At 37.8% G+C, this 25,269-nt stretch overlaps 2 protein-coding genes across 3 annotated transcripts in view; both read left to right on the top strand.

Annotated features, from left to right (window-relative positions):
* The window catches only part of sec63 (SEC63 homolog, protein translocation regulator), a 36,336-nt gene extending 31,303 nt beyond the window's left edge, over window positions 1-5,033 (top strand). Inside the window, exons 20-21 of the mRNA XM_088934446.1 lie at window positions 1,259-1,363; window positions 1,849-5,033. Of these exons, the coding sequence (XP_088790572.1) occupies window positions 1,259-1,363; window positions 1,849-1,986 (243 nt within the window). The 3' untranslated portion in view covers window positions 1,987-5,033. The remainder of the gene's footprint in view (window positions 1-1,258; window positions 1,364-1,848) is intronic.
* Window positions 5,034-9,213: 4,180 nt separating this feature from the next.
* Window positions 9,214-25,269, top strand: part of scml4 (Scm polycomb group protein like 4) — a 70,285-nt gene continuing 54,229 nt past the window's right edge. For both annotated transcript variants that reach the window (XM_088932040.1, XM_088932030.1), the window contains exons 1-2: window positions 9,214-9,232; window positions 17,631-17,736. The gene's annotated coding sequence lies outside the window, so the exon portion shown is untranslated. The remainder of the gene's footprint in view (window positions 9,233-17,630; window positions 17,737-25,269) is intronic.

Genomic DNA, 25,269 nt, shown 5'->3' with positions numbered 1-25,269 from the left:
AAAAAGTTCATAAGAAGCCAGAATGATCCCTTGAATAAAGGACTTGAAAGGTTAAAAAAACTGTCCCTCTTCAACACAGCAGCCATATCACCCTGGAACTCACAACTGGCAGCCCACTGGAGCTCAACAGGTGTGAGCCTGGTCAGTACCTGGATGGGAGACCTGGGTAAAACTTAAGGTTGCTGCTGGAAGAGGTGTCAGTTGGGCCAGCAGGGGGCGCTCACCCTGCGGTCCATGTGGGTCCTAATGCCCCAGTATAGTGATGGGGCGCCGTCCTTTGGATGAGACGTAAAACCGAGGTCCTGACTCTCTGTGGTCATTAAAAATCCCAGGGCGTTTCTCAAAAAGAGTAGGGGTGTAACCCCGGCGTCCTGGCCAAATTTCCCATGCCTCCTAATAATCCCCCTCTATGAATTGGCTTCATTAGTCTGCTCTCCTCCCCACTGATAGCTGAGTACTTGTATTCTGGAGCACTATGGCTGCTGTCATAGTGGTGGTGGTGGAGGGGAGTCCCCATTACCTGTAAAGCCCTTTGAGTGGAGTTTTCCAGAAAAGCGCTATACAAGTGTCAGCAATTATTATAATACTTTAGTTTTGAGTAGAAAAGACTTTGTGGAGACATGATCCAAATCTCTGAAAGTATATTTTCAAGGTCAATTTTAACTGTTAATTTGAGCTCCAAACATTCATGGCCATGAGAAATTAAGAATGGGTGTATTTGTAACTAGGACTAAGAGGCATTTCTGTACTTAGCTGTGAATGTGTGGAAACCCAAAAATTACCTGTTAGTTCATTGCAGTCTTTAAGAGAAGGACTGATGCATGGCTTGATGTGTTTTTGTAACCTTTTGTTAATCTAAAGCAGTGCTGTATTTTTACTAAGTAGAAACTTTACGAATATGATTTAAAATGTTTGTGCACTTTTTTTGAAAAAGCTCCATTCTTTCATGTTTTAAATATTAATGACTAATGTCAGAATTTCCACTTGCCTTTGTCATGTTCAGAAGATTAGACTGTGTTGAGAAGCTTTCCGTGAGGGTTATGCTACACAAGTTTAATTTTAATGCATATAGAAGTAATAAAAAGTAAGAAACATTTGATTGTGCTATGCTTTGAGTTGTTAAGTAAATTATCTTTTTCAAAGTGTTGATATTTTATATACTTATGGTTTTATAACCATATTATGTTTAAATAATATATTATCAGATAAGACTGTTTTTTTTCCCTCCAGCATTAACTGTGTCTTTGCTTCTTTAAAGGTTGAATTGAAATTCCCTGCCCCATCAAAAACTGGAAACTATCAGTATTCGGTGATTCTGAGATCTGATTCCTACATGGGTTTAGATCAGATAAAGCCATTAAAGGTGAGTGCCTTGTCAATTCTTCGGCTGTATGTTTTGGAAGTGAAATGTTTCTTCATTAAACAATCACAAAGAGCTGTTTTCTCTCAAGCAGAATTAAAAAAAAATGCAAAATATCCTGTGTAGAACTGAATAATCAGTCTGGTTATTGCTATTGTCACAGACCAGAATGCTCTCTATGTCCTGCATATACCTTGTTTTATTTGTGTGACAGGACTCGGTGGCCATCAATAATTATTGTACTCAGCAACAGCACTCAGCACATATATATTAGTCTGCGTGATGGTCTACATAACACAGAGAAGAAATGTTACCCTTTGTGGTTTGAATTTGCTGAAAATGATTTGGTAGAGTGAGCACACGGCTACAACAGGTCCTTAATAGACGAGCGGACTTGCAGTGTTTGATTTGGTGAAAATGTCAAGAAATTGTGAATCAGGCTGTGTTCAGCTGCGGCCATGTGTCTGACCCCCTGTCTGGTGCTGTAGCTGGAGGTCCACGAGGCCAAACAGATGCTGGACAACCACCCACAGTGGGACATCCCTGAGACGGAGGAGGAAGAGGAGGACCAGGAGGACAGCGACGGCATCGAGGAGAGTGAGGAAGACGAGGAAGACAATGACTAGCCCAGCTGCCCCGGCACAGACTGCTTCCTCTGGTTAATGCCAGCCAAACCGATCGTGAAAATCGAATGATTTTTTTGCACACAGGTCAATACAGGCCTCCTGGTTTCTCTCTTCCTTTTTTTTTATTAAAAAAAGAAAGTGGAACAGACGCGCTGACTCTGAGCTGGTCTGAAATTTCAGCTGGTAGTTGTGTGTGTAATGGTGTTGAATACAGCTCATGTTAAAAAGGACCAGGGAGTTATTGTCTTTCACTGCTTGGGAGATGCTCCTGGCCACCTACTGCAAAGACTAAACTGGCAATTACAGTCACCGTGTTTCTAGTGTGGAACTGGGGGCAGGGGAGGCGAGGAGCTTTTTCTTGTCGGAATAAAAATAATGAAATAAAACAATAATTGGCCTGGAAATTGGGGCTCCTTACTACTTATATTGTACTTTATTTTGTAGTTTGTGTGTACAGTAACTCACAGTTGTGCTTGAGAATTCCGCAGGCTTTCTTCTGAAAGTGTAGAAATAAATGTATGTTTAAAATAACACCTACAGGTCTCCGGTTTAAGGTTTTAATTGCTTTTGTAATGCAGCACATTTTAAAAAAAATAATTTGTACGGTTTAATAAATGGGAAGCCCTGGCTAATGGGGTTTAGCAAAGTGTTTTTTTTTTCCTCAGCTCTGTGCTAGCACTCGCCATACAGCAGATCTTAGATCTGTTTAAGTCATTTTATCCAGAAGACATTATCAGACAGTAATGACGGACAACAGGCTTAGTTTTTTTTTCTCCAGATTTAGTCCACTAAGAGTCATTGTAGCTTTGATCATCTGGTTCCGTCTTTTATAGTAAGGGGTACCAGGTCTTCTCACCTGCATGCACACTGTGTTCATTCCTTAGGAATGAATGCTAAGAAACTGCATCACTATTGGTCCCCCTTGCTTTGGAATCTTACAGTTTTGAATATTTTGAAACTGAAAGGTGTGATTCCCATTCTACCACAGTCAGCCTCACACTCACACTGTCTTTGTTTGCTTTACTGAAATTATATTTTCAGTATAAGATTACAGAAAAAATAAACAGTGGGACTGCTGTTGAAAGCCAAGTTAGATGGCCTCAGATTCAGCATTGTATACAATGCTTTTGATCTTCTGTTTTAATCTCTGTAAAGTTATAAAACAAGGGCACATTGCAGGGTTTTGAGCAAAGGTTAATGTGTTTCCGATGTGCAATAAAATTTTACAGGTTGTTTTTTTTAGGGCATCTTTACTCAACATAATGTACAAAGATAAAAACAAAGGACTTTGAAGATGTGTTTTAAATGCACGGAGGTCAGTGTGGCATATTTTCATGGTACATTCCAGTTGGTTCCTGTATCTCGAAAGCCTTATTTTGTAACAGGGTTGTAATGCTTTAAAGTTAGTAAATCAATTGTAGAATTCAGTATCTCGGGGAAAAAAATAAAAAGTATTTTTATTTTGAGGTGAGAATTATTTGGATCCAGTTTAACATTTTTCATTTTTCAGGATTCAGAACCATTTTGTTGTGGACTCTCCGCTTAGTAGTGACAATATTCGATAAGATTGGTGACGGGTACTGTGAGGTTACACATTAAACACAGCGACAAGGGGAGGTCAAGGCTTACATCTGACTAGAGAATTAAAAATGAGAAACTGAGTTTCAGAAAGTATTCTGTTGAATTATTCTAACGTGTCTGAGAAAGGCTTCTATTTCAAGGTGGAAGAAAGTCTAGAAGAAGGAGGGTCTCATATAAATTAGTAGGAGTGAGATGGGGAAAAAGACAGCTCTGTTTGCTAATGTATGGTTCCAACAATATTCTGTTTTTCATATACAGCAGTTGTTTCTGCCCAAGTTTTTTTGGCACAGGAAATATTTGAGCTCTTTAGGATGGACCTGTCAAATGCCCCCTTGATTTGGTACCCTGAAGCAGATGTCTAATTGAAATAGTTCACATATCTTTTGAACAACACTGTCCTCCCAGCTCTAAGCTCTTGAACCATGGTTAGGTGAATGAAATCTGTACTTAACTGATCAGTAAGTTTTACGTGTCCTCAGGCTAAATGGGTGAAGTAGGGGGGTTTATAGGACTTATAGGATATGGGCTTTGGTGAGAACTGGTCTGGAGATCTCCTGCCCTAAAGGTTAATACATACCTTCTTTGAAATGATCACTGAACTGAAACCTAAAAATAGTCCTAATAGAAAAGCAAAAGCATGTGGACTAGAAAAAAGGACAGAACCGTGTACGCCCTGTTCAGTCTTCGGGCAGCTCTCCAGCTCACTTCATTGACAGTGTAATGAAATCAGACCAGCGAGGAGTGAGAGAGCAATTAAAGGAGTATAGTAATGTATAAAAAATAAGTAAATCAGGCCCTGGCAGTTGTAAGCAACTTCTTGTAGTTCCCTGTGATTAATAGCACACTCGCTTTCAGACTGATTGGATTTTGAGTGCCTAACCTTGAAATTACACCCATCTAAATTTACAAGTGGGCTCATGAAAATCCTGCTTTTGTGTGTGATTTCTTTAAACCACTTTCAGTTGTTTTTGTTCGTTACTTCTTATATTAGCTCTTGCAGGCATCAATGGATGACTGATCTGTGTATTTAGTAGTTCTCTGGTGGGCATAAATAAACAGTTATTTTTAGCATAGATTGTTTTTTTTTAACCAGTATAACCATTGTGTCATGTATGAGGAAAAAGGTTTAAAATAGGGCTGCATGTTAAGTTATAAAAACACCAAACTTTACATCAACTAAGTTTCCATCAAAACTAAGACCTAGAAGAGAATTACTGTGTTTAAGTATTAATCTGCAAGAATGTAGCATTAGTTAACATGCTGTGTTAAAACTGCAGTGAATTCAATAAATCAGCTACATACTGTCCTTTTATTCTTAATCATTACAGGCCAAATTATTACCCAATGTTAAACTATCAGCCAATTTTTGTTTACAAAAAAATGTCATTGTAAATGGAAAATATAGCATATATTCTTTGTATTTAAATCATTGCAAATAAAATGGTAAGACTTTTTAAAATGTGAAATGTTTTTTTAATTGTTGTTTCTGTGTAAGATTCTTTAGTTCACATTTAAACTGCCTCAGAGGCTTCACGTAGTCCTGATGTCACAGAAATTCAACTTCATTGTGGATTTACATTTTTACAAATGTTTTGTTTTCTAATTTATACTTGACAGTTGCCAAATTGGGGCTCTAGGCCCTACGCCGTGTTGTGCTTCTATGAAGTCGTATAGCCCTAGTGTGTGGAGTGCTAATATCACATTTTTTCCCAGAAAGTGATTTTTGTTTCAATGAATTCTTGTTAATTTTTGTTAACAAATGGAAGCACAAATTCGAAATGTTTATTACTGCCATCTAATAACAGGGTTGAACTTGTAGAACAGTCTGAGGTGAAACCCAGGTGAATATTATGACGTCATATGGAGGTAGGAAGAGTGCGTCATTATTGGAGTTTTACTATAATGGAATAAAAGGAAGAAACGGTAATTTTCTGTTCTAAACCTGGATAGAATCGATTTGCAAATTCAACCAGACAACAACTGACGAGCAATTACACGATGCAGGTGTCGGTCAGCTCTATAGTTCTAGACAGAAAAGTTTAATGTATTTTCTGAAGGTTGAAATATAAGGAGTGGTAGTTGGTTGTTTTCATTACAATACAGACATCACCCTAGATTATTCCACAATGTCAACCACAGCATTGTAAATCCTAGAATACAGGAAGGGTATGCTTCAGTGTAGACGCGTTTGACTGCCACTTTCAGTGCGAAAACGTATCTGTAGCGCTAAACCATGACACGGAATCACAAATTAGGGGTGAAAACATGTAATTAAGATGATGCAGGACCGCTTAGTGATACGTCAGGGTTGCTGTTATTTTCCGGGTGTCAGTGCGCACTCGGATCCTCAGTGACTTTCTCACAATGTCTCTTGAAGATGGACGGAATGTGTCAGAAGAAGGTTACGCTTCATGTGTGACAGCAGGATTCTCGGATGTTTGCTGGTCTTTGCTGATACATCATTCATCGGTTATAAAAAGGCCTTGTGCGTTTCGCAAATGAAGATGTTGACATGCTGTTTTCTAAAGAAAGGTCTGTTGATATAAATAGTTATGCGTTAAAATGTTTATGAAGTCATGGTACACATTCTAAATAACTTTTATAAGCGTCCCTGCTTGGTTTAATATGTCACATGTAATATTAAGGAATCGAAATAAGACGTTTAAATATATTTGCTAATTGAGTTTCTATGAACGGTTTTTTCATATTGCATAGTTTTTTATCTAAATTATTTAACATTACTCACAATGAGATTAAAATGTTATAAAATACGTGGAGATCCTTCTAAAAATAAAACGTTTTGACGTTTCCGCCAGAAACGTTAACAGCATTGTTAGTAAAAAATGGGAGCACGAAATAGCTATAATTCTTTAGTATCTTAAAACATTAATATAAAAACTAAACCAAATTGCATATAATGAGAATATATTTTTACTCTAATAGTTGTTTTCTGTTTCTTTTCAGAACAAAAGTCGGTGAAATGTGCTTAATAAAGTAAGCTACAAAGCAACAGAGTTCGCCGTGCTTGCCGAATCGTGCGGTTTGGGCCTATGTGACAAATGTAGCTATGTTTGAACAGTCTGCAGCCACACGCTTGGGCATAGATTTATTTTGTTTAAAACCTTTGAAAATTTTCTCAAATACTGTGCATCCATTACTGTTTACAGTCAGATTTCCGCTATCACCGGTGATATCAATGTCGAACATCGTCCTTAAGAAAAAAAAAAGTTGTAATCCTAGAAATGTTCGGAGGGCCATTTAAAATATAATTGCCAGTCATGGCAATTGAGAAATATAAATGATTTCTGTACATTCTATTGTCCGTCTGTAAAACGCTGCTGGGATATTTTCTATGGTATCTTCTACCTATTGTTCTTTTGTTTGTAGACCTGTAGAGCCCACAGCTCTTTTAACAACCAAAAGCAAACAAAAGCAGTTCTCTAACAAGTGCCAGAGGGACAGTAAAGAGAGACTGTCCCTGTCTGAAGAAAGAGCCCAGTGGTACTGCTTGCTTGTATTGTGCTGTTTTTATGTTAGCTGTACTTTTTTAAGGATTTAGAGAAGAAATAAAGTCCTTTATCACAACACAACATCGCATGCAATTTAAGCAATAAATAATATTTGGCAAGGTTTTGACCGTTTTTCAAGTAGGAGTAAAGTACTGTATTATAAAGGTTGTTGCACAGAAAAGGCCAATACCTTTAAATTCTCAGAGTGTAATGTCAGTTCTCAGGGCAGTTTTCTGCAGAGGGTGTACACTATAATTTTTACACTAACACTATTACCAAAGCTCGCACCCCTGGGCATCTCCAGAGATTACTCATTATAACCATAACCTTGGAAATTAAAGCACACAAGGTCTTCTTCTTTCCCCTGGTGGGGGTGGGGGAGTCTGTGATGAATTTGGAATGGGGAGACCTTGCAGAACTGATCCTTGGCTTCTTGACTAAACAAGTAGATAATAACAAGACTGCATACAGAAATCTTTAATTAATCGAGGTTTTCATCATGACAGACATAAGTCCAATTATGAAAATTCAGGAAATCAGGGCAAAGGAATGGGATGTACTCATGGTACAAAATCATTTCTTTACTGAAGCAGAAAGTGCTTGGTGAGGATGCTCGAGTCTCATTCAGCTGGCTGTCATAAAATGTGGAGATTGTAGTATTGTAACGAATGGGCTATAAACAGTGCTGAAATGTAGCAGGTACTTTGTCAGTTAAGTTTAATAATAATGTTTAATCGTTTTTGGAATAAAAGGGGATTTTTTTTTAAATAACTGATTTGAAAAATCAAAGAAACAAATATTTTCCTGGAACCTCAAGACTCCAGTGTAAAGTTCATATGTGACAATTCTGTCGGTAAAAAGATGGCTATGCGGAAACTGCACATTAACGAGTGACGGGAGTGATTTATCACATTTTTTATTAACTATAATATATATATGTGTTTTATGTATAATTTATGGTAACACTATACATATTTTATTATGTAAATACAATACAGTATTTAAGTATGTATATTATAACATTCACACAACAAGTCGAACATTGTCAATGTTTCAAAACATAACTTTTGAATTTTTTAAGGAAATAATTTTCCTACCGCAGGAAAGTTCACTGCGTTCAATACAAACAAGTGAATAAATGGACGTTGTTTTACTTTCTTATGGACAGAAATTCCCATTATTATAATTTGGAAGGGATATAAAAGACGCGTAAGTCTTAAACTGAGAATAAAACTAATTTGAAATAGAATCGTAAATCTATGATATTTTTATGACATGAATACATTATGTATTTATTATCTGAGCGATTTCCACCTGAAAAAAAGACTTTGAAAAAGAAGATTATTATTTTAAACAATGCTTTAATGTGTAATTGCAGTGCACGTACTGCGTGTTTATGCATTTATTGCCTATCTATAATTTAAAAATACTACTACAAGAGGGTTTGCCGTGTTTATGAGACTCTTTCTTCCAGATGTTTCGGCCCGAGCTGCTGTAAGTCTACGTGTGTGCATTATAAAATCTACAGGAGTAAGGATTTAACAATGATATATTTCTGTTTTCGTGAGCTGTACTTTGTATAAATTGTGTGCTCGGGTTTTTAATATACAAATAATTGCAAGTGTAAATTTTAATTTAAAGCGTAAATAGTTAAACGTAGATTTAAATTCTAAACATCACTTTTATACGCGGTGTGCAGAGGAGCGTTTTAGTCTTCTACACACCCACACGCAGAATGCACTATTCTAAGCGAATGGGTTGAGCTGCAGAAGCGGACTGTATTATATTTAATGATAATTCTGACCCACTGCTGTCGTAGGCTAGCCTTCCCTTTCCCCCTTTTGCAGAAGCTCCTTCGGCCCCTGCAGGTGGCTTGGAAATAGTTCTACAGCCAGCCAGGAATCCGCTATGAGTACTTTTGCAAAAGGGAAATGCATGTCCATCCACAGTGGTGTCGTACTTCTCAGAGCAGTTCAGTTTAATTAGCTCCCCGGAGTGTAAGGCAACTTAGCGACATTTCTTGCCTTTATTGCCGCTGAGCTGGGCTGTCCTAGCCGGGCCACGGTGTTCGCTGTTGCATCTGCATCTGTGGGATACAGGCAAAATCGAGCCCGGAGTCTCCTACACTACAGCTGCATGGGAGACGAGCTCTGCAGGTAAACGCCACCCCGACACAGAAATGAAGGGATCACCTTTCGCGTAATATGCAACTCGCACAGGTAAACAGTCATAGCTTTTGGGTGTCTTTCATAAGCCCATGGCTTGAATTTTGTGCGGATATTCAAAGTATATATCTGAAATGTGAACACTGCCTTGCGAGTCTCACTAGAGGTGGCCATATCGCGTTTTACGGCGTAATATTTATTAAGTTTCAGGTCCTAAGTAAGCTGTCTCTTTCTTCTGCAGGTCACTAACAATCGTCTCATTTACGGGTCGTGTTAGGGACGTGGCGATTCATGGAAAGAGCAATTAAATGTAGAAATAAAATACGAGAGCGATAAAGAGCGTGAACCACCATGTCTGCATTCATTTTGCATAGCGAGCTCAAGTTTGGAATTTTAAGCCAGCTAAAATGTCTGCATTCCGCTCTCAGCCGCAGGAAAAAGAAAAAAAATCTTATCGTTTTCGGGTAGTTCATAAAATACAACGCTGGTAGCTGGAACAACTAAATCATGAAACTAAAATGAACTTATGTTATGTGTAATCTCGTGTTTTAGTTATGGGTTTTCACTTATAAGACTGGATTAGCACATTTATTCATATACAGTATATATCCCAAGAAGTACAGCATAAAATCTAGGGCATGGCAAATTAACACGCAGTTAACTTCAGCAGATTACCTGATTTTTATAGGCAGCATTTGGGTTGAACCGTAAAAAATAGCAAGCAAATTTAAGACATATGTTTTGCTGAAAAGGCCTTATGTGTTCAGTAAATCTATTTAAAAAAACGAATTGTTTGGTTCGTACGGTGCATTAAGGTGCTTTTCGGTACACGAAATAAAAGGTCTTGTTTTTCTTTTGTTCATAAATAATACCATTACCTTGGGACCCGCGAGAGCCCGGCAATGACACCTGCAGCATTATTGAGCACCTGAGGTCTTTCCAGATATCTTCCATTTCGGTTCATTCAATAGTTAACAAAACATGCAGGGAAAACGTGGGGAAACTCCATGCTGAATTTTGTCTTGACATTCAGGTAAATATTTTTCGTTTTTATTTTTAGCATGGAAGCATGACACCTGACAGGTTATGAAATATAAGCTATTTTACGTAAACTATTAAATATTTTATATTTCTCCAATATATACACCTTGAAGATGTCCGAATTGATCCATGCACATTATATGCATAACCACAGAACCAACGTTGTGAATGTATCGCAATTTTTGTTAAATAAACAGTAGCTTCCTGTAAACTAACCTTCATTTTTAATTTCTGCTTTGTAGAAATATATCACCACATATTTTAAAATGTTTTTAAGTTTATTATGTTCATGAAGAATTTATCACTGTGTTGCTAAGATGATAGCCTTTCCTTCATTTAACTGATTTTACACGGGTTATCATCACATTTTAATCCTGGGTTTCACCAGTGTACGTTTCTGAACTGCTTTTGTGAAAGGTATTCCATCTCGGGTGAACCAAGTGCTAACAGTTTTAGTCTGTGAGCTTTAGACCTCTGCTTTTCATAAGAACTAGAAACCACTTAACATCTTTACACTAATAATAATTAAAATTAAATACCTTAATGTCGATCTGTTAGAAAAAGGCCTGGCCTGTCAATGTGCTTTCAAAGAAATAAACAAGAACATCTACTTTATGTACAGTATGAAACTGCTTCATGAAATTATTTTGATTGACCTGTTAGGAGAGGTTCATTGGTAGCACTGGTCAATCACAGGTAGCAGCGATTGAGCACTGTACAGTATATACATAATTTTTATTGATTACCGAATAGAATAAATACATAATAGGAAAATATCTGAAAAACCTCTGCAGCACTAACCTACAATTACTGTGTTATTCTTTAATTAAAATAAATACATTAACCTTGGCCAAACGTGTTTTTCACATCACATTCTTTTATTTTAAATGAAATATTTTAGGAATTTGCTCCATTAGCACACACACTTCATCTGTCCCAATTGGAACAATCAGATAATTCATTGTTGCTGTTAAAGAGGAGTTTAATTGTGTCAGGCAAAAGAATGAGAAAGATTCCCCTTCTTTGTCAAATAACGGGAAAATTTATAACCCTCTGGGGAAATCAGTTTATGTGATTTCTCAAGTATCATATCTGATTGCGATTAAGGACTGCTGTTTTTTTCCCTTTACAGAATTCCATGTGTTTCACTTGTATTTGATAATGACTATTGATATATAAGAACCATAAAAAAGTAGAGAAATTTTCTTACATTTAACTTCAGTTTGTTCTCTTTCTTTGGGCTTATGAAATTCTGTTTTGCAACTTTCTGCACAAAACATTAATGTACAACATCTTGCTGTAATTTCTTTAGCTTAACCAAACAGTGATACCTTTTAGATATAAAATTCAACTCTTACTCGCGTTTTTAGTGCAGAACGTATTTTGATAAGAGCTTTCTCAGAGTTCAAATTTTTTTTTCAGATTCGGGTACAGTTCTTATACACCGATAGCCTGAAGAAAAGAGAAAGCACCTGTAATATTTGTTAAAGGTTTTTGACTTTTACTGTATACCTAATACATTTCAGTCTGCACACTGGAATGAATTCAAGAACAAACACAATTTAAAAATGTTAACAACGGTAAAATTATCTTTTTTTTTTACCCTGTAACTAATGTTCAGTATGGCTGGTAATTTGCAATAACTGTAATTGGCCCTAATGCATTTTGTTACACAAAGGCGATGCAGCTGCTGACATCCATGACTTAAGGTTCTTAATTAGTCATGTCAGCCTGAACAAGTCTGCGAGTCCTCCGGCAGACTTGTACAGCAAGAAGCATCTCGACTTGCTGTGCCTTACTGGCTTACTGTGACCTCTGCATGGCTCCATGTGTCTGTGAGGTCATCCGCCTTACACTTGTAATAATAACAATAATTGATTTAATTTATATAGCATATTTCCATACAGTCAATCTCAATGTACTTCACAAGAAAAAAGCTAAAAGAGAAGTTAAGGAACTTAAAAATTCTAACACTAGACTACTGCGGATGAGTTGTTACTTAAACTTAACATATGGATTTAAAGATGGAAGGATTTAAAACCTAGCATCAGAAATTTGATTGTGGCACAGCTCTTGTTTTTTATTTGTTTTCCCTCACTAGTAAATAAAAAAAAATAGTTATGCAGATAGACCAATCCCATCTATCTGCAAAACACAGTTTTACTTCATACAGGAAGTACTTTATACATAGACGTATATTCTCAGAGGCAGTGTACTCATTCTGTTGTGTTAATTGGCAAATTTACAAACAAGTTAGTTTTTTTTTTAATGTAGCTATAAACTGTATGAAACCCTAGCTGAATTACATGCTTTGTAATCTCTTGTGGCTAACGACACAATCACTTCAGTTTTTGTTTAATATTAATCACTCAGACCAGACAGTTTAACACCTTGCCTCTCGGGACTGCTCCTTCTCCTATTCATTACAGTCACTAGAATCCAGACAAGTACAGGAGAGCAAATGGAAATGGACATTAGGATTGACTCTGCAGTTTGAATTCCTTGTGGTATTTGTGTACTGTTTTGAGTTCTACAGTTGTATTCTGTACAACAATGTTCTGCTGTCTGAAGTTTCATTAACACCTTAGAAAATATGTATCCTGGTATAATAATAATAACAATAATCATACTAATAATTTACACTTATATAGCACTTTTCTGGACACTCCACTCACAGCACTTCACAGGTAATGGGGACTCCCCTCCACCACCACCAATATGTAGTAGCTCCCACTTGGAAAAACACTTTTATGTGGACTTTTATTTTGGGAAATCCCACCATGGTGTCGGTGAATTCATAAATTGATTTGGTTGTGGTTCCTGAGACAGGCGGTTGTACTTGCAGAAAAGTTGTGGACAATCCCTATGAATGCTCAGCTCAAGGCAGATGATGCAACTGTGTAAAATGATCAGGACAGTTTTCAAGAATGGGGCACTTCTTTGTCTCTGTTACTGAAGAAGGAATTTAGCTCATTTGAATGGCTTGCTTTTCACTGTATGTACAGTACAGTACTTGATTTATAGTCCATGTTCTTGATTTGTTTCAGAGATGTGGGGCTTTGGCGTTGTGGGAAGGGAATGGGATAGTGTTGAAAGTCTCCCCTGAATCCCATCACACATTTAACCAATTTGTATGTGCAGCACTTACCCTGCCACAGCCTCTGTGATCCTGTAAATGAACAGTATGAAGGTATTTACAGGCATGTCCTCAGGGCGCGTGCCACAGTGAATCAGTGGATATCCAGAATTGTTATTATCATTCTGACGGGCTGCTAGGGACCGCTCTCTTCTGAAAAGGTTACCAACTTATTGCCCATTGGTATCCACGGAGCACAGTGATCTCGGCTTCTTAGATCTCGGTGGTGAATCTTATACATAATTAATGTTTGTTTTTTTTTAAATCAGCATATTCAAATTGTGAATGCTGAGGAAATGAAATCCATCGCAAACATTTTGAAATAGCCTTGCTACTCTTATTAAAGATCTGCTTTGGAAAAGAGAGACGTACAGTGAAACGCTGGCATTTGTGCCCATTTCTGAATCATAAGAGGATGGAACATTTTTATAGTCCTATTTAGCATTTTAAATTAGCTTTTTATTACCTAACAGACGTGGTTGAAGTCTGTTAATTTCCTGTCATAATCATTTAACATTTTTGGATCAAACTCTATAAACCTGATGTAGCCATCTCCTTCTACTTTTCCTTTGTTCTTCGCCATACTGATCAGGTTGAAGTGCTGCGCTTTGTTTTCACCTTTCTTGGAATTGGTCAGCACGGGTAATACTTTCAGAGGAGTCTTTAATGTGCCTGAACACATGCCCAAGCACATTGTGAATCTCCTATCAGTGATGTCTGTTCACATATTCAAGAGGAATTCATTTCTGACGCCCTCCTTTACCACACCCCCAAGTCATATTCTTAGCTTTTGTCATGTGTAAAATGCCCGAAGTATGATGTATAAAGTGACATTAAGCATTTGATGGCTGACATCTGTGATCAGCAGTTTGTTCTTGACTTGCAAAATCAGTTCAAGGCATTCAGTTTAGAATATAAACCAGAACTTCAAATTGATCAGAGCTTTGAACTGATTTGTGAGTAAACTTTCATTCAGCTTTCACCACTACCTTATGATTTTATGGCAAATAGAGATCCTGTGTCACTTTGTGAGAACTTGTGATAATTTTGAAATAATATGCAAATCATGCTTGAACACATGGACTAGATCATCCCCCATATATGGGCTTTAAAATAGTATCTTATACATTATTCAGTACGGTAAAGTCCCGAACTCCGTGTGGAATTTTCTTACTGAAGTATAACTTACTGGTTTTAATGTGTTCAACACCAGATCTTCTCCTGAAGCTATTAATAAAACAGTAAATGTATCAATAGACTTTAAAAAACAAATATTGCCTTAATGTATGGTAAATTCAGTATGGGTCAGTGTAAAGGTTAAGCTCTTCTACTGTGCCAGCATTATCTTGGGATTTTAACGAGGATAATTATCTTCAGTTTTGAAATAGATTAGAAAATATCGAATGGATTAACCTTGAGCTGCTCAATCTGAAGCCGACGTGCTGGTCAATGAGTATCATTAATAAAACGCCTGTGGAGGATTCAGTCTGTGTCCATTCTTCACTGTCAGCCTGTTCCAATCTAATTTACTCCTTCTTTGGCCACCAGTCATCTGGGATCTACACTGAGGACGTTTTCCCATTTCTCTTTTATTAACCAATTTTTTTTCCTGTAATGCTGCAAAAAAGGCTGGGTTCACATAGGCAAGTTTTTGTCTAAAAACACACGGAGGTCTAGTGCGCGTGCTATGGCCCATAGCTTTCACTCTCCTTTCCTGTTGTTCTATGCTTTTTTAAAAAATGCCTTTGGATGGTCAGGTTTAACTTGGTGTTTTTGAAAGAGACCTACAGTACATTTCACGTCTCTTCACACTTACATTCTTAAAGGTCATCATTGTGTCTTGTGATCATTTCCAGTTTTATTTAAAGGAGAGCGATAATGCTTTCAGCATTTGTATGTTTCTTAGACAGCTTTTCTCTCGTGTGAAATCTAGATGGAAGCTCTTCTTCGAACGTTGCTTTAACTTAGCTGCCTCTGTGCTCTCTGCAGGATAATTGGTCGGCATTCTTTGTTCTTTACTGTTGTTTCTTTCTCTTTGTATTGGTTCCTCCCACATTCTTTACATCGCTCATTCTCCACCAGCGCATGTACTACCTCTGAGCCTGGAAATTGTGTTGGAACTCCACCCCCCAGTGTGAGCCAAGTATGATTAAGGTATAAAATTGGAATTCAAAACAAGTCTGCTGCACATAATCCATCAGTTCAGGCTTAAAACATTTATTTAAAGAAAGTCTGGATTGCTTGTGGGCTGCAGCGCATGGAAATATTAATAAGACGCAGCAATTTCCTTCACTTATCTTTAGACAGAGACAGTCAACTAGTAGGGCAGCTCAAAGGATGTCCATCAGGCCCCCTTTTTGAAATTTTAACTTGCTCTTCATTTATTAACTCCACTTGAGCAGCACTCTTCTGAACTAGGCTAAATCAACAGAATTTCTTTTGAAGGGAAACATGTTTATTGCACTGTGAAATAACAGTTAACAGGGGTGATGTTTTATTGATCACCATGCTATTTTAATATTTTGATCTTTGGAATCACAGACAGCATTTTGGCTGAGACCCGCGTGTGTGTTGATTTGTACTTATTATTTTTGTATAAATTAATTGTATTCATTAAATTGATTAATGAACTAAAGAACTGATCAAAGATTGCTGTTTTTAGAAAGTAATCATGCAATTTTTTCCATTCAAAGTTAGCCAACGAGTGAGAAAAAGCACCTCCTGTTTATACAAAGTACATCCAATAAAATATTTACATATTTAAAGATGGAATGGGTTGTTACAAGCCATTTAATTTAAATCTTAGCAGTGGTTTGGGGTTGAAATTAGGCTCAGTTGCTCACAGATAGGCTCTGGCTCGTCTGCGGCCCTGAATTGGAAGAAGAGGTCAGAAAATGGATGGATGGACTTCCTGAAGGTTATGTTGTAGTGTAATTTTCTTATTGGAGCTGGATTGAGAAATTGTCCATTTTCTAATGCTTCATCCGATACTGGAAAAACAATAGCTGTTTGAATAGGCTGGGCAGGTTGTTCCAGACATACACTACGCTTTGTGTAAAAAAGTGCTATTAAAAACACTTACAAATGTGTCACTGTAATCACTCTGGGTTCACTTTAACAATATCATTCCTAATATTCACCACCTAAATCACTTCTCCTAACATCCATCCGTTCTCTAATGGGTTCTCCGAATTTAGGGTTGCAGGGGCGGCACAGCCCATCTTAGCAAGCAACAGGTGCGAGGTGGGATAAAAATTAAATGTGATGTTTGTACTTTCTTTGGCTACTGATAATTTGTAATTCTTACTGCAATGCATAGATTAACCTATCAATTTATCAACTGAAGTTCACGAATCAAACAATCAAATATTTTAATGGAATAACGGGTGGATGCTGCACATTGGTGGTGGTTAGTAGATAAACACTTTTTCAAAGCACTCAAGGAAAATCAACTGCATTTTGTTAGTTTTATCATATCCATCCATATCCATCCATAAAGTAAAGCGCTTTGAGTGGAGTGTCCAGAAAAGCGCTATATAAGTTTAAGCAAATACTAATTATTATCATCATTAATATTTAAATCTGTGTATATCACATTTAACCCAATGAATACTCAACATGCGTGGTCTTTAAAATTTAGTGGGCTCTTTAGAGACTGATCTTTAGGGAAATCTAAAATGTGCGGATTTACTTATTCATGTTGGTCCTGGACAGTCTAATTGGTGTTTGAGCAGTCGGAGCACACGCTCTGGTAGTCCAAATTCACTCCTGGCTGACAAACCCACCATTCTGTTTTAATGAATTATTGGAGAAAGGGTTAACACCTTGTACCATGTTCAGAAAGTGTCCATATCTCAATCCTTGTGATCGTGTGTTATGAAAGTGGTGTGAGATGGTTTGTGTTTCTCTTTGTATAATGACAGCCTTTTAGACTGGTTCCACTGTAGTGATACTTGTCCTGTAGCTTGAACACTGCGTAATGGTGGCACGACATGAGGAAATTATCTTTGCTATTCTGTGTGTCCAAAGGGACATCCAACTGTTTTGCAAGATCAAACATAGCCCCTTACCAGTTGCCTGAAACAAAGATCCTGTGTCATTCCAGTTTTTCTTTTTTTTGGGGGGGGGGGGGGGGGGGGAGTCCTGAATAAGCATTAGGTAGCTAGGATGCATTCAGGTTCTTGAATTGTGATTCTGCATTTTTCATTGCAGGAAAGAGACGGTATTTCAGGATGATTCCCCTTCAGTGACTACTACTTCAGGAAACAAGACGGAATGACATTTTCTACTAAGGGACTTCCCAAAAGCAGCACAGAAGGTATTCTGCATATATTAAAAAAAAGCTTTGCAATTCGATCCACCAAAATTGATGGGGGAGAAAAAAAATCAATAATTTGTTCTCACAGCCTGTGTTCACTTGGCTGCAATAATGCCATAGATGTGTGTCAGAGAAGTGATCACTACAGGAGGCTCTGACAAAGGTACATGGGCACTCCAGTGTGTTTAGACGTCTCATTGTATCAGCCTTGGGGGGGGGGGGCATTTTCCATCGTGGTTTCCACAATGACAACCTATGGAGAAAGGAAAAGGGATAAAAAAAACTCTTGACAAGATGCTGAGTGACAGTGTTTTTAGGAGCGTCAGGATAAATAATGACCTTGGGGCTCCAGACAGCACTGAAGTCAAGGGGCAGTAGTCCCTCAGCCTGGGGACTCCTGCCCTTTATTCACTTCTATCTGCACAAGGGAAAGTGCCGATTCTCCGAGCAGGGACCACGGCTTCACATGAAAGTACCCCCAAACGAGGACCTCTTTGTTATTCTTTTGAAAAGAATTTGAGCATATTCAGATTTCTCAAAACATACCCTGCAGCAAAATAAAAAATAAATAAATCGTAGCCTGAAAGCATAAAAGGCTTTTTTCACAATTTCATGCCATTACACCCCCCACCCCCCCATCTTTTGTTGAAACTCTAGAGACATTTCCATTTTCCAGACACTGAAATTGCAAATTAGATTTTCTTGATGTGTGTTTTTTTGTGCTCAGGAAGTAAAGCTGTTGTTTGGCTCCAGTGTTTTTTTTTAAACAATATTAGATGGTGCATTAACAAAAAAAATCCTAAACTGCACTCTTTGTCCATGTGGTGCCCTTGTATGTTGTGGAAATCCTGGTTCAGCAGAGTCTGTTGATGTAGAAGTGGGTTGAGATCTGATCTGGGTTATTTGGCACTGTAAGAAGGGAAGAACAAAAAAGAATTTCTTCTTTTGACAGCTGTTAAATTATAAATTAGTGAAGCATTTTGCTTATATTCAGACTTTCAGGTTGATTCATGAACTCTTGACTATTACAATGATTATTTTAATGCCACTTTAATTTTTTTTCTTCTGTTGTTCCCTCATTAATGAAAGTTGACTTTTCTAACCTGTCCTTTTATGCAACTAATTCTGCATCCAACCCTTTTTTCTGATCGGGTAATTATGGAAGAGCTTATTATTCACCTCTGCAGCTTAACATTCGCATTCACCTTTTTTTTTTTACTTTGCATTTCAAAAAAGAAACAGAACAAAAAGCAGGTGCAGACCTGTAAAGGCGGAGTTGAATCACAGTGCCATGATTATAAATTAAGGAGGGAACAGATCAAATCAAAGTTTATTTATCAAATGCACAACAATACAGCATGCAGCAGTAGTTGCTGGCAATGAAATGTCTTTTCTGCGAGCTCACAAAAATCACAAGAATCACAAAAATCACAAAATTAAGGTTTCGAAAATAAGGTTACATAATAAGAGATGTAATAGAAATTGAATAAAACTCAATATGAATAGAGCTGCGATGTGTCCATGGTGTATGCAGTTTATACAAGTATTGGAGTATGCTGAATACAATGAAAACTGTATGTCCATGACAGTTCCAAAATTGTGACTTTATACATCTTATAAAGTATACAGGACATTGTGCCTTTTGTTTAAAAGATTAGCTTCTGCATAGACGTAGAGATCATTCTTGCAGTGAGAAAAGGAAATTAAATATAATCATTGAGGTCTTGTCTGTTTTTCTGCTCAGAAAGGTTGACCGCACCAGGAAAACACCGATGTGGTTTCAGCGCGTGTTGTGGTGGTGGATGTGACCGGGTCAGCGCCGCATGCTGTGGTCACATGATGTTTGGAGTCTTGCCTGTGGAGTTGTAGGGAACACTAGGCTAGCGCTATCACTCCCACCAGAGAGAAAGGGAGGATAATCTTGTTTTGATTTGCTTAACCGCAGTGACTCCCCAAGCCTGCAGTTGAATAGCTAGCACAGCGTAACAGCTAAGGGGAATGTTACATATTTTGATTAAGAGAACATAGGAGCCTGCTATAAGGACATAAGAATATTTCCAGAATACATTTGGCCTGTCTCGCCCATTTAGTAGTTTTTAGCTAACTGATCCAGCCATTTTCAGAAAGAAGCCAGGGTATTGGCTTCAATGCCTAGCATGGGTGACAATTTAATGAAGAGCTAACTGTTGTTGAGGGATTCAAAGAATATGAGGCATAATTTTATGTACATGAGTATGTAAAGTGAATGCATCTTGTAATATTTTTTTAGAAAAGAAAATGCTCACAGATGGATTAAAATAAATGATGTGAATGCTAAATCTGGGAAAGGATAATTACAGATGAACTTGTGTGCCTTAAGAATAGACATGGAGATACTGTAAGTGATTAAACTTCAGTTTAATGTTTGTTTTATTAAGGACCTATAGTTTGACATTAGATAAAATATGAAGATGTCTAGTTCCTGTTGTGCATTATTGAATAACCTGAAAGCTTTAAGGTTAAAGTTACTTGTCGTTCTTGTAAACAGTTTAAATAAACCCTTAATTTACCTTAGTGAGAAGCCACGGTCATACAGGTGAGATATTTTAATGATTTTAGGTAAGTTTAGCTGCATTGTGCGTCTTTTCCTATGATCGCAAAATTTTAAACTTACATTCTTCAGTATTTTCATTTTCACCTTAAATGCAATGAGAACAGATGGTGGCACATAAAGTTAAACAAAAATGTAAGTCTGAAACACAATATAGAAAAGCGTTGGTGTAACGGAATAGTTTAATGCCACTTTTTGATGAGGTTGTAGGTTTTTGTACAAGTTTTGTATCTGCTAGAATACAGTGACCCAGGTAATTTCAACATATATTGCCCAATTCAAGTGAATGTATTCTCAGAGCTGCTAAAACTAAAGGAAAATTCCTTTTTCTGACCAAAGTTACTTTGTAAAGTGGAGCCCTGTATCAGTGCTTGTAAGAAGTAGTTATCTCCAGATTTTAATTGCAACACATGTACATCAAAATTATTTTTCATGAAAGGATGACTAATTTGGTGGTCTCTTTGAATCTAGTTGTATAGCATGTGCTTTAATGTTAAAGGCAAAAGACTGCTGCTAACACAAGGTTTCTCTAGTGTGTTGCATTTTATGATGACTTTTGATTTTATGATGATGTTTCTTTTGCCTTGTGCCTTGCCTTTGTGAGCACAGAATAGCCTCTTCAGGGATTGGATTATGGTGCATGTTCCAAGTTTGAAGTAAGTTCTCATGCCTTCCTTAGTTTAAGGTGCCATAGGGAATGTATGTAACTGACATCAGTGCATTGTTTTTAATGTGAGACACAAAGGGAAGCAGCATTGAAGCCTTTTCTCATTGAGATGTAAAGGAAAGTGCTCCGCGTGGTTGTTGCTGCTATCTGTGGCACCTTTTAAACAGAGCTGTTATAACGCGTGGTACTGTAAATACACAAGCTTTGATGCTCCTAAACTGGCCTTGACATCTGCAGTGGTGGATTTTTCAAAGACGGTCTTGTTAAGTCTTCACCCGAGGCTTTGAAAACGTATATATTTTAAGCATAATAGTTGTCCTTTCAGCCTTCAGAGTGTTACATAAATCAAACACTAGAATTCCCTTTGTGCTTCTGTAATCACAGTTGCATTGTCCTGGAACAGTTTTTTTTTAATTAAATTTAATAAATTGACAAATATTTTAAATTACTTCAGAGCATCGTGCATCTGTGATTTTTGGAAGTTATCGACTGATTGTCATGAGCATGATCTTTTTATGTTATCATTTGCAGACTAGGTCAGCAGTTGTTGTTAGCATTTTCCCTGAGCTGTCTCTTTAATTTGGAAAAGCAGGATTTATTTTCTTCAGAAGTCCTTGCAGTGACTCCAGTAGTTGGTTGGAAAGTCAAGCAGATGAGGTGAGCTTTCTTCTGCTGTTGTGCTGGAGTGATTTTTTTTTCAATGTACTAACACATACCTTGACCTATGTATTTTGCATTCTCTTTGAAGGCCTTTTTTCTGAAATACTTGAAATCACAAAAGATATTAATTCTAGAGATATTTAGTGTCCTTGAGATGCTTTACATCTTTCTTCTGATCAGTGCCTTTATACAGGTTTATCCCATGGTTGAGTCTTTGCCTTAAATTCACTACCTGACTGAGGGACATGGGAGAGATTTATGCATTTATTATGAAATCATGTGAAACACTAATATTTTACACAGAGACACACCACTCAACTCGTTGTGTGGCAGTTAAGCTAATTTTGTGCACCTAAAATAATCAGGGTTTGAATGCTAATACAATCAGGAATTTTTCAATTTTCTTTGACCAGATTCAAACATTCAAAATTCTAAAAGGTGAAGACAAATTCAGCCCAATGTGCTTCATTTTATCCCTTTACTATCCTGCGATGGCCAGGAGTTTTGTCCAGGCCTCGTGTCTGTTGCTTGCTGGGATAGACCCTGGCACCACCCTGATCCTATATTGGTCAGAAGTGGTTAGAAAATGGATGGATGATCAGTTTACTTCTTTTTGTTTTCTGTTTTAAACGTGAGAATAGGTTGTCTATGTCACTTATTAATTCCTACTTCAAGTATTCACGAGTGCAAGTTCAAAGCAACAGAATATGGAAACTGTGCAAGGGTCTGAATACTTTTCAAGGCACTGTATCTACATATTTATGGCCTCTTCTGGCCATTTCATAATCATGCAGAGGGTATCATGTTGTAGGCATGTAACAAACCACAGAGTTATGTTGTTACAGTTTGATTACCGTGCTAAAGAAAAGATATTGGTACTTGGAATCGATCCAAAGAAGATCAATTAAATACATTCTAGCGAATGTTCTGCACTGACTGGCTAAAGGAACTGAAACTTGTTTAGTCTTAAAGAAAAGACTACTACAAGGGGGACCAGATTCAAACATTCAAAATTCTCAAAGGCATTGACAAATTCAGCCCAATGTGCTTCATGTCAAAAGTCAACTCAGCTACAGTATGTTTTTTGAAATCCAGCTTTCAAGACCAGTTTGATGAGTTCCTGGGATCTGCTAAAACCCTGCTAAACTGCTAAAACCCAAGCAGTCTTGTTGACCCGAATGGGCTTCTCTTGTTTGTAGCCTTTCTTATGTTCTAGTGTTTGTCTATAAATGTCATATATTGCCATCTCTTCGGACCAACTTTCTCTCCTCCTAATTTCCATTCTGTTTCGTTCTCTTTCCTTGCTCTCATATTCTTGTTTCCTCCCTCATTCCCCTACATACCTGAAATAGGCTTCACAGCTTGAACATTGTTTTCTTCCTTTCTCTTTAATGTTCAGTGTGGAATTTACCTCCTCTTGTTCCTTTGGAGCTCACACGCTGATATTGCTTCAGAAAGATAAGATTTGGTGTAACAAGAAAGTTTCTGTTTTATTGTTTAATGCCACTTTTAGTGAGGTCATAGGTTTTGCTACAGTTTTTGTATTTGCTAGAATGGTGCTCAGCTCATTCAAACATGCTGCCCAATTTAAGTGTATTCTCAGCATTGTTAAAAACTACAGGGGGGTCTCCCTTTCCTTATCACATTTCCTTTTGAAGTGGAGCCCTGCATCAGTGCTTTTAAGAAACATGATATCTCCACATTTTACAAGCAAAACATGCACATCAAAATCATTTTTAATTATTTGTGCTTTTCATAGAAAGTCCCCACACTTTGACATCAGCAGTACATAGCCTAATGTTTGATTTGCATTGCAGTTTCTGAGATACAGCTTTTTTTGGTTTATATGAAAGTGATAATTACACACTCTTGCGCAGAAACAGTAAAAATGGCTACCTAATAAAACAGAAAATCCTACACACTTTTCACTCTTGCCACAGTAGACACATTGTATATTGTGTAATGTGGCAAAGAAACTCGCTGACAAACCAGTTTCCATCCTCTTGGAAAACTCTTAGCTCCTCTTGCACCTCTTTTATTGCTCTCAGTATCTCCGCCCCTTCGCTACAATGAACATCTCACACTCAAGGATTCTTATCAGTCCTTGAGCACCTTTGATCAGTGGTCTCAAGGGTCCTTTTCTCCTTTCAGAGAAGCATGTCTTTGCCTCAGCCCACACTTGCATATTGGTAACAACAAAAGTTTTTTGGGGGTAAAATGGTTCTAGGCTGGCATCTACGCCTGTACTGTTTCAGATCTCCATTATGATTATCCATTGCCTCAACTTGCAGCACTTCAAAGTAAATTTCTGATAGATAATGGCCAGTACTTTAATTTTCTGAGCTATAAAAAGACTGTGGATTGTAGTTCATAAAAGAAAAATGAGGAAACTTTGTTTTAGCCCACTCATTAAACTAAAAAGACTTCTGAAGGCTCCTTTAAGCCCAATAGTTCTGAAAACACGTCTCAAAACTCCCAGTGTGCATTAGCTGGCAACCAATCTGTAACGAACAGTTCTTTCTGGACCCTATGTGGACGACACAGTCTGAAGTAGTGAGGAAACACTGGGGAAAAAGGTCATGCAGGAATACGGGGATGAAAACAGGGGGACGTGTCCAAAGTGCGGTGGTTCACGTGGAAGGTGTGGCAGAGGCAAACAATCCAAAGGTAATCCAGATGGGGAATCCAAAAACACAAGCATAAGTCCATGGCCAGGTGATCCATCCAGGAGATTAAAACCAGGAACCAGGTCGGAACTGGCAGGGGGAACAGGAACAGAGACTTAAAAACATAACGGAGCCAGACTCATCAGGACCCGGGCTTGCACGATATGGAAATCAGATGCAGAGCCCAGAACTGACTGAGTGTCTGGCTTTTAAGGGGAATGGGAAGGAGGCTGGAACAAGGGGCAGGTGCACAGAATAAGTCCAAAGTGAAAAGAGCCGGAGCGCCCTTAAGGAGGAGGGACTACAATCGTGACACAATCTGCATCTTCTCAACCTGCAAATCTGACCTCCTCTGTTTTTGTTTTACACATGGCTGTCGAAACACCTGTTAGATGATTCAGAACCAGGCAGTCAGATGGCAATACAGCAACCACCATTTGACCACTTAGCTGCATACACCCTAGGTCTACATTAACAGGACTCAGTTTAGACTTCACCAGAAAATGTCTTCCAAAAACACTGGTATATTTCCACAACTGGTGTTCCTACTAATATAATACAGGTTCTAAACAAGAGGCCATATGGCCAGTTTTGCAGACAGTAGTTAACTGATCCTAGGATTTCATCCAGGTTTTTTGTGAAAGAGTGTAGGTTTCAATTACATGGGTGGGTAGGTTATTTCATACACCCTCAAGCCTTTTTGGAAAATACTTGCCTCCTGCTCTTGGTTCAGAGGTACTTCCATGCCTCTTTTGCCCTCTGTTTTGCTGTTCATTCTGAAGTAATGCGCTAGAATGGTCTGTCAGTGCCTTTGAGGATTTTGTATCTTAGTCTGTTTGGGATGCAGCTCTACAGCTCCATCACTCAACACCAAGCCAGATTGGGGGAAAAAAAGCTAATTCATGTGGTCTCAGTCTCCATGTTATCCAGTTGAAAATGTTTTCCTTGCT

This window comes from Atractosteus spatula, chromosome 2 (genome assembly GCF_055471065.1).
Source record: "Atractosteus spatula isolate fAtrSpa1 chromosome 2, fAtrSpa1.hap1, whole genome shotgun sequence".
Taxonomy (NCBI): domain Eukaryota; kingdom Metazoa; phylum Chordata; class Actinopteri; order Semionotiformes; family Lepisosteidae; genus Atractosteus; species Atractosteus spatula.
The sequence above is the reverse complement of the archived record's forward strand: the minus strand, read 5'-3'. Positions and strand labels throughout refer to the sequence as shown.